The 9,140-nt window shown below is 39.3% G+C and overlaps 1 protein-coding gene across 1 annotated transcript; it reads left to right on the forward strand.

Moving 5' to 3' along the window:
• Positions 1–3,028: 3,028 nt before the first annotated feature.
• LOC109938553 (F-box and leucine-rich repeat protein 7) lies at positions 3,029–8,739 on the forward strand. The gene is made up of 2 exons (XM_048608743.1): positions 3,029–3,098; positions 5,963–8,739. Exons 1-2 carry the CDS (start codon positions 3,029–3,031, stop codon positions 6,697–6,699), a joined length of 807 nt encoding a protein of 268 aa, XP_048464700.1. The 3' UTR covers positions 6,700–8,739.
• The last annotated feature ends 401 nt before the right edge of the window (positions 8,740–9,140 follow it).

The raw sequence follows: 9,140 nt of genomic DNA on the forward strand, positions 1-9,140 counted from the left end.
GCTAACCAGTCTAACCTTGGTGGTAGGGAAACTATGGAAACAATTCTGAGGGACAAAGTTAATCTGCATTTGGAGAGACAGGGATTAATTAAGAGCAGTCAGCATTGTTTTGTTAAGGGGAGGTTATGTCTAAGCAACTTGAGTAAATTTTTCAAAGAGGTGACCAGGTGTGTAGATGAGGGCATTTTGATGTAGTCTACTTGAGTTAGGCAAGGTTTTCGATAAGATCCAACAAAGGAGTCTGAACGCAAAGATAAGAGCCCACGGGATGCAAAGAATTTTGGCAAATTGGAGTGAGTGGCAGGAAGCAGAGGCTTATAGTTGATGGGTGATTGTCTGACTGGAAGCCTCTATCCAATGGGGTCCCACGGGGGCTCAGTGTTTGTGGCGTATATAAATGATTTTGTCTTGAATATAGGAGAGTTGATTAATAAGTTCACCGATGATACAAAAATTGGGGTGGTAAATAGTGAGAAAGGTAGCCTGAGACGACAGGAGGATATAGACGGGCTGATCAATGACAAATGGAATTCAATCCAAAAGTGTGAAAGACTTGGGGCAGGACAAACAAGGCAAGGGATAACATGATTAATGGTAAGACCCTGGGAAGCACTGAGAATCAGAAAAACCTTGTTGTGCACGTACACTAATCTCTTAAGATATGAGGGCTGGTGGATAAATGGTTAAGAAAGCATATAGCATACCTGCCTTTATTAGCATAGACTTTAAGAGCAGGGAGGTTTTGCTGGAATGATATAAAATGTTGGTTAGGCCACAGCTATAGTATTGTGTGCAGTTTGGATTCCACATTATCGTCAGGTTATGACAGTACTGGAGAGGGTGCAGAGGAGATTTACCAGGATTTTGCTTGGGCTGGAGAGTTTCAATTCTGAAGGGAGATTGGACAAACTGGAGTTGTTTTTCTTAGAGCAGATGAGATTGAGAGGAGATATGGTTGAGATGTATTATGAGGGGCATGGAAGGCAGAAAGATACCTTTCCCTTGATAGAGGGATCGATAACCGGGGGGGCACAGATTTAAGGCAAGGTGCAGAATGTTTAGAGAAAATGTAAAAAAAAATTCACCCACAGGGTGGTGAAAATCTGGAGCTTACTCTCTGTAAGTGTGGTAGAGGCAGAAACCCTCATAACAATGCCAAGGCAAATGAGGACCAAGTGCTTGAAAATGAGATTAGAATAGTTAGGTGGTTGTTTTTGACTGTCGCAGATCCGATGGACCAAAGGGCCTTTCTCTATACAGCCAGATAGGAGAAAAATAAAATTGAATTATCAAAGAACAGAGAGACAGGTGAGGTTGCTGTGACATTGGAAGAAAAGTTTGGAAATTATGTAACTGTACTTAAAGAAAAGTATTGAATAAACTTATCAACTTCAAAGACAATAAACCCCTATCATTGACAAATCCAAGTATATGACAACAATATATTTATAAAGCATCCATAATGTTATGTAAAACCCCAAGATGCTTCACAGGGGCATTGACACCAAGAGACAAAGGAAATATTCTGTCAGGTGATCAAAAGCTTCGTCAATGAGGTTGGTCTCGATTTTGTACAGAAGTTGGGCATCCATTCCCACAGGCAGTTATATTTAGCCAGGTTGCCTTGTTTTAATTTATTAGGCAACAGCTGTTTAATTAGTGTGAACTAGGACACCAGGAGCACTCATACAACACGCACCTCATAGAATTGCCAGTCATTCAGCAGCCAGCATTGCTGCACCAGTGTCAAGGAGATTGGCCAAGAAGGTGACGATTCAGGTGAATCCAAGATCTCACTGAGTCTAAGCTGACTGGAAATAATATTGCCATTCCTGCACTGTCAATGGGTCAATATTGTAGAACTCACTCCCTAACAGCACTGTGGGCCTCTCAACTTAATATGGACTGCAGCAGTTCAAGAAGGCAGCTCACCGTCACCTTCACAAGGGTAATTAGGGATGGACAATAAATCCATTTTATGATATACCCATAATAAGAAGCCCACATCCCAGGAAGCAGAAACCTATCCTTTTATTGACCAGCAGTCCAATCAAGTTAAACCTGCCAGTTAACATATTTGGCACTGGCCTTTCCCATGCCTGTTGAACTAGGATAGTGCATGTGGAAGCCCTGTTACTTGACAGCGAGTACGCTGCCAAAGGCACAGCACCCTTATTAAGGAGGAAAACCAAATAGAAAGATAGAGAGAAATGATATAGGAATCAGAACTCAGGGCCTGGACAACTGAAGACACAGTCACCAATGGTGGAGTCTTTATGATTGGGAATATACAAGGGGCCAGAATGAAAGGGGTGCAGATATCCTGGAGAGTTGTAATGTTGGAGGAGATGATAGCACAAGAGAGGGCAGGGCGAAGAGTATTTTAAAATCAAGATATTGCTTGAGTGGAAGTCAATATGGATGACACAGGATTAGGACTTGCTGTGTGTTATGACACAGGCAACTGAGTTTCAGATGTTTTAATTTTATTTCAAGTACAATGTGGCAGACTAGCTAGGGCTGAATAGTTGAGTCGAAAAGTAACATAGACAGAAATTAATTTTTCAGTGGCAGATGAGCTGAGACAGGGTGAAGTTGGGCAATAATGCAGAGGTGAAAAAGGGCAGAATTAGAAATGTCATGAATGAGTCAAATGTGACACCAATGTTGTGCACATACTGGTTTCCTCTCAAGCTGTTTCCAGGGCAACGAATGGATTGATAGTTAGGGAACAAAGTTTGGTGCAGAAATTTCTGCTCATTCAATACTAGATGTCAGACAAGAAGTCTAATAATTTAAAAACAGTGGACGAGTCAAGAGGTAGTGATGAGGTAGAACTGGATGTCATCAACTTATCTGTGAAAACCGATGGCATGCTTTCAATTATTTCATCAAGAGTTGGCAGGTTGCTGAGAATTAAAAGGGGAGGCCAAGGATTGATTTTCAGGGGAGTGCCAGAAGTATTGGTGCAGGCAAAGGAAGAGAAATCATTTCAAATGATTCTTTGGCCACAAGTACATAGGTAAGAATGGAACCAATCACTCTTAACAAATTAAAGTACAATCCATTCCTGAGAACGCCCGCAAAAGATGAAATTTGTGAGTGCGAAGCTCATTTAAAAGTAAGTTAAAAATCATAGATGCATAACTTTTACCTGTGGATGTTGATTTTTGTTGTTAATTATAGAAATTTGGTAAATTTACATATTCATGATCTCACAGATACTGTATATTGAAATATTTAGGTGTACACGTGTTGCCAAGACATGCAATGCTATGGGGCAAGTGCTGGAAAATGGGATTAGAATAGTTAGGTAATTGTTTTGGCTAGCACAGACTCGATGGGCCAAAGGACCTTTATCTGAACTTGCAGTCCTCAATGACTTTATGACATAATGGACAAATGAACAATATCAGAGTTCCAATATTAGGGAATGAGTAACAGAATGGATAGCTAGAATGGATTGCTTGAAGATAGAAAGCAGAATATAAGTGAAAGATGTGTGTGAAAGAGTGTCAAAATGTGAAAAGTTCCTAAAAGGATCAAAGTTGGAACTGCCATCAGTCCCAATTTTGAGAAATGATTTGGGAATGAGAAACATATTTTCTAAAATTTTATATGACAACAAATTTGGTGGGATAGTCACTATGGAGGAGAACAGCAAAAAATACATGAACACATTAATAAACTTGCAGGATGGGCATATAATTGACAACTGAATTTCGTGGCAGGTAAATCTGATATATTAAATTTTGTGAAAAATCAAGATTACATTTTACTTGGAAAATAAAGAGTAGTGGAGAAACAAAACCTGAATATAAATACAAGAATCACTAGAAGTAGCAACACGGATTAATAAGGCCATAAAGTATGAAACAAAGCTTTAGTGTTTATTTTCAGAGGGACAGCACTGAAAAGCAGGAAAGTTACTCCAATCTAGTATCAGACCTGACATAATCCATTGATAAAGAATTGTGTATCGTTATGGTTGCCATATTATGAAAAAGAGACAGAGGATTGAGGTAGGTACAAAAGGATTTATAAGTATAATAACAGGAAAGGATAAACAATCTAGGACACTTGCTTGTTGAAAAGAGGGATGATCGAATAGGGGTTTTTGAGATAATGGAATATCTTGAAAGAGTAAACACAGGGGGAATGTTCTCAATGGTGAGAAGGATTAGAACAAGATGTTATTATTGTAAGTTACTAACCATGAAATCAAATAGGGAATTGCAGGACCGTACCTCCCTGCCAGGGAGAAAGACCCAGGAGGCAGGCAGAATTCAGGCAAGTGGAAGATGTTTATTCAAGCAGAAACCGGTTAATGCAGGGAGGGAGCCAAAAGATCTTCCCCAAATCTGGCCTCGACTTGAGAAACCAATTTTTCCCTTAATCTTTGGCTCAGGTCTGAAGAGAGATCAATGACACACACTGATTTTTACGGTGAAAATACAACATTTTATACATTTTCTGTTACAGTAATCAAATACAGCATAGCCACTGTCCTTCTCTCTTAATCCATACACCCAATCCCATGGGATTCCTAATCAATGATGGGCATTCCTATGCACAGCCCCAGGTTCCCATGGTCTTACGGTGTTTACCATACATTGTAATCGCTAGGCCTTAGGATCTTTCTATGCATCCTATTCATTTGCATTCCAAAGCTATTGGCTAAATTCCTTCGGATCTGTCTCAGGCTGCTTAACTCTAAGGACAGTGTGGATTCTATTATTCATTGTACTACTTGTGTTTTCTTATATCAAATTCAGCCATTCCTCTTGTATTTCCCACTGTCCTAATTATATATTTAAAAATACAAAAGGCAGTTAATTTTAACTAATTGCTATTAGGTTAATTTCTATTATAAAGTTAGTTACAAATTGTAAAGTTGTACAGCTACTTCTGCTGTTAGCACTTTGTAATTAATGGGTTGTGAACAATCTATCTTGCTCAGAGCACAAGATAAGGTGTTTCCTAAGACTAATTAACTTTCACATTTAGGTTTAAATGTTTTTCTCCTCATGCTTGTATTATACTTAGGTTATATGTTAAAACTACTTCTGTGATTATGGAATTTTTAATTAAAGTCTATTTAATATAGTAGGTACTTTCAAAGAAGCAAATATTTACTACAAAGTAACTTTAGCCGTTGTCTTTGCAGCTGCTTACGGAGTTAATCTTGGCTGGTTCATGGGCTGAGACCTATGCCTGTTATTATTCATTTACTGGGACAATCATCCTTTAACTAATGAGGCTGGAATTAATCCCTTATCTGTTCTTAGGCATTCTCCTATCAAAACTGTCTCAGATAGTTGGCGGTGAGGCCCTTTAGCTGACCTTGGAGTAGTCTTGTTCAAAGCTACCATTGTGCTTCACTTAAATGTTAGAGTAGGCTGTCCCATTTTGTTTTAATCCTGGTTGGCCATTTTGTGTCTTTCAAACATGGGCCACTTTGGTGTAAAGCAGGTACAGGTCACTTTGTATGGACAGATACAAGTCACCCCTACAGGAATTCAGAATAATTTCTTCCCCCAAAGAACGGTGAAAATGTGAAACTCTCTACCATAGCGGTTAGTTCAGGCAGATGGTATAGATGCATTTAAGAGAGGGCATGAGAAATGGAGGAGAGGGCCAATAGAGTTAGAAAAGATGGAAGTGGACTCGAGTCAAACATAAACACCTGCTGGTTGAACAGTCTGTATAATGTAATTAATTTTTATACAATAATTTCTATAATGGCCTTTTTATTAATATGATTGGAATCAGGCTGTTATTTTTTTAAGAAAGGGATGTAAATAAATAAGAGAAAATAAAGTGTAGGGAAGGAAGTAATGGATTACTCTTTCAAAGAATTTGTATAGACACATTGGATCAAATAGGTTCAATGCAGGGACTGTTATTTTTATAAATTCTTCATGTTAATAGTTTAAAGCATTGTTCTCTATATTTTGTCTAGGTTGTTCCAAGATAACCTGCATTAGTCTGACAAGGGAAGCTTCCATCAAACTCTCTCCACTTCACGGGAAACAAATCTCCATACGCTACCTGAATATGACAGATTGCTTTGTACTTGAAGACGAAGGGTTGCATACGATAGCAGCTCACTGCACCCAACTGACCCACCTTTACCTGCGTAGGTGTGTACGTGTCACAGACGAGGGCCTCCGCTACCTGATGCTTTATTGCACAACAATCAAAGAACTAAGTGTCAGTGACTGCCGTGCTGTGAGTGATTTTGGAATGAGAGAGGTGGCAAAATTGGAAGCACATCTGAAGTATCTCAGCATTGCTCACTGTGGCCGGATCACAGACGTGGGTATCCGTTACATTGCCAAGTATTGCAGTAAACTGCGTTATCTGAACGCTCGGGGTTGTGAAGGAATAACTGACCATGGAATTGAGTACCTTGCCAAAAATTGCACAAAACTGAAGTCCCTGGATATTGGGAAGTGTCCATTAGTTTCCGATGCAGGCATGGAGTTTTTAGCGTTAAACTGTTACAACCTGAAGCGGCTGAGTCTTAAGTCCTGCGAAAGCATCACTGGCCGCGGTTTAAAGATTGTCGCCGCTAACTGCTTCGAGCTTCAGATGTTGAACGTACAGGACTGTGACATCTCTGTTGAGGCACTGCGATTTGTCAAACGCCATTGCAAAAAATGCATTATAGAACACACCAATCCGTCCTTCTTCTGACAAAACGTTCAACAACGAATTAGAACAGACCATCGATTGTAAAAACAGATTTTATCTCCTTTTCCTTCTCCTCAATTCAAATATTTAGTTCACTTCCACAATGTAAAATTATTACCCTGCTATGACAGAAAGTCATGGTAATGAATTTTTTTTTTCTTTTCTCTCCTGTATTTTTGAATGCCAGATCAACAAAATAGGTATCCAAAGGCATAAACTAAATACATTCAAACTTTTTAAGTTGCTGGAATAATTTATCAGTTGTGATATTATTACTTAAATCAGCCGCTGGGAATGAAAATGGAAAAATTCAGCACAACACTTGCCTCCTTCTTTTCAATTTTCTTAAAATGGAGCACTATGTTTTACTTGACAGCCCATCATAATATTAGATCCTGATGGGGAGGGATACCGTCACTTTGATTGTTATAACATGAAGATTCTAAATAACATTGCATTTCCATGTTTTTATTTCATTTAATTAATAAAAAAGTGTAATAATCCTAACTAAAAAGTAATGCACTTATTGTTCTGGTATCTTCACAATCAGCTAAACTTAACCACATGTTGTGCTGTTGGGTGAGGGACAAAAGGCCAATGCAATGGATGCTGCCCTTTCACCTCACTCAGACCTGGGTTTAAATGCAGTCTTGTCTGATAGGTGTAAATCTCTCTGGAATTTATTGAAATGAATTCCAACCCATCAGCAAGTTGGCCTTGACCCAGCATGAAAATAGCTTATTCAGCAATAGATTTGGCATTTTTGCTCAGAGACTATATGGAAAGCTGGCATGGGAAAGGTCCAGTTAAGGATGCTTTTCTGAGGTTGGACTGATGTACATTAATGTACAATAAAATTAGCTTTACTCTGCAGCTCCTTGAACTTTATCAAAACTGAAGGTATTTGATGCTGACATTAGAATGACAGTCTTCAACCTTTTGTGCTTCTCGTAGGGCTTCATTCTTTGGCAGTGAAAAGTTGGCAATTACCCCAAGATACCTGATTGAAAGTCAGTACTATCATTCATTTCCCTGATAGGATTAAGAATGCACTTAAATAATGTTGTACATAACTCCAAGCTATCGTAATAGTGCATCCAGTCTAGAATAATTAGGGAAGTTAACAAAGGAAATTTTGTATCAGTCAAATAATGTCTGAAAATGTTTGCTGCCTGCTTGTAGCAAATAACCTGGAGGATGTGCAGAGGGAAGAAATCTCTTTTTCTGTAACTTCAAAAAGCTTTTGAACATTGAAGCCAGGAAGCTTCTTTATCATGGGAAATGAGAACAAGTCATGTCAGACTTGCACTTATTATGTAAAAAAAAATTTGCAAACAAACTTTGCCAAAAGTTTTGTGATCAGGACAATCTTTAATTGGCCAGTTATGTTGGCAAGCAAAATGTGGAAGCTTTGTCCTTCTTGATTCTGGTCAAATCAGGTGGGATTACAAATCAAGAATGATGAAAATTTCAAGTGGTGTGGCCCATTGGCTCCTGACTACTTTAATTAGGACACGCAACGTCTCACTCCTGCTATGACTGATTCTGAAATCTCATTTTCCACATATGTCAGTGGGGTGATTTTGGAGACAGATGTTTATGTCATCAGGAAATCACCCATCATTTTGTTCCAGTGATCACCAACCCTAAAAATATTATGTGGAAGTAAGTCCCTGGCCCCAGCATTCCCACAGTGAAGGTGAAGGACACTGACATGGCCTATCTCCCTCCAGGCAGTCCCAGAGACTGAACCACTGAAATCCTTCATGCCATTCAAGACTTTAAGGTGAGAATGCTCATCCTTGTCCTGGTCATCATTGTGAAGACCTCCTTTCACTTATTCTTTTGTTGCAGCACAACCGATACCGTTCTCTTTTGCAGTGGCAGGCTTCCTTCCAGTGACATGAATTTCACCAGGAGAACATTGTTCATATGTAATGACTCAGCAGAAATGGTTATGGTTCGGGAGAGCACGGAGCAATACTAATTGGGGTGAAATTCCCTCCAGAGATAACATTTTTGTTGGTAATCTTTCATCAGAACTAGGAAAAGATACAAATGTAGATTTAACACATTGTGGAGCTGGAGGAACCCAGCAGGCCAGGCAGCTTCAGAAGAGCAGGAAAGTTGATATTTCGGGTCGGGACCCTTCTTAAGAAACCATTTCTGAAGAAGGGTCCTGACCCAAAACATCAACTTTCCTGCTCCTCTGATGCTGCCTGTCTTGCTGTGTTCCTCCAGCTCCACACAGTGTTATCTCTGACTCCAGCATCGGCAGTTCTTACTACCTCAAAGGTAGAAATGTAATTAAGTAAGCCTTTAAACAAGTGACAGGAGGGAGAGTGGACAAAGAACAGAATAAAAGGTCTGTTATAGAATGGAAGACAGGGGAATTTAAATTCCAGAAGATTTGGTGATGCAAGACCAAAGGGAGTGGTAATGGG

The sequence above is a fragment of the Rhincodon typus genome, chromosome 2 (genome assembly GCF_021869965.1).
Source record: "Rhincodon typus isolate 14 chromosome 2, sRhiTyp1.1, whole genome shotgun sequence".
Classification (NCBI taxonomy): domain Eukaryota; kingdom Metazoa; phylum Chordata; class Chondrichthyes; order Orectolobiformes; family Rhincodontidae; genus Rhincodon; species Rhincodon typus.

Bases quoted from the DNA above. Each gene is read 5' to 3' on its own strand.
- LOC109938553 (XM_048608743.1), top strand. From the start codon at position 3,029: ATGGAACCAATCACTCTTAACAAATTAAAGTACAATCCATTCCTGAGA. The intron at 3,099-5,962 runs GTGAGTGCGAAG...TATTTTGTCTAG, and splicing joins GCCCGCAAAAGATGAAATTT to GTTGTTCCAAGATAACCTGC.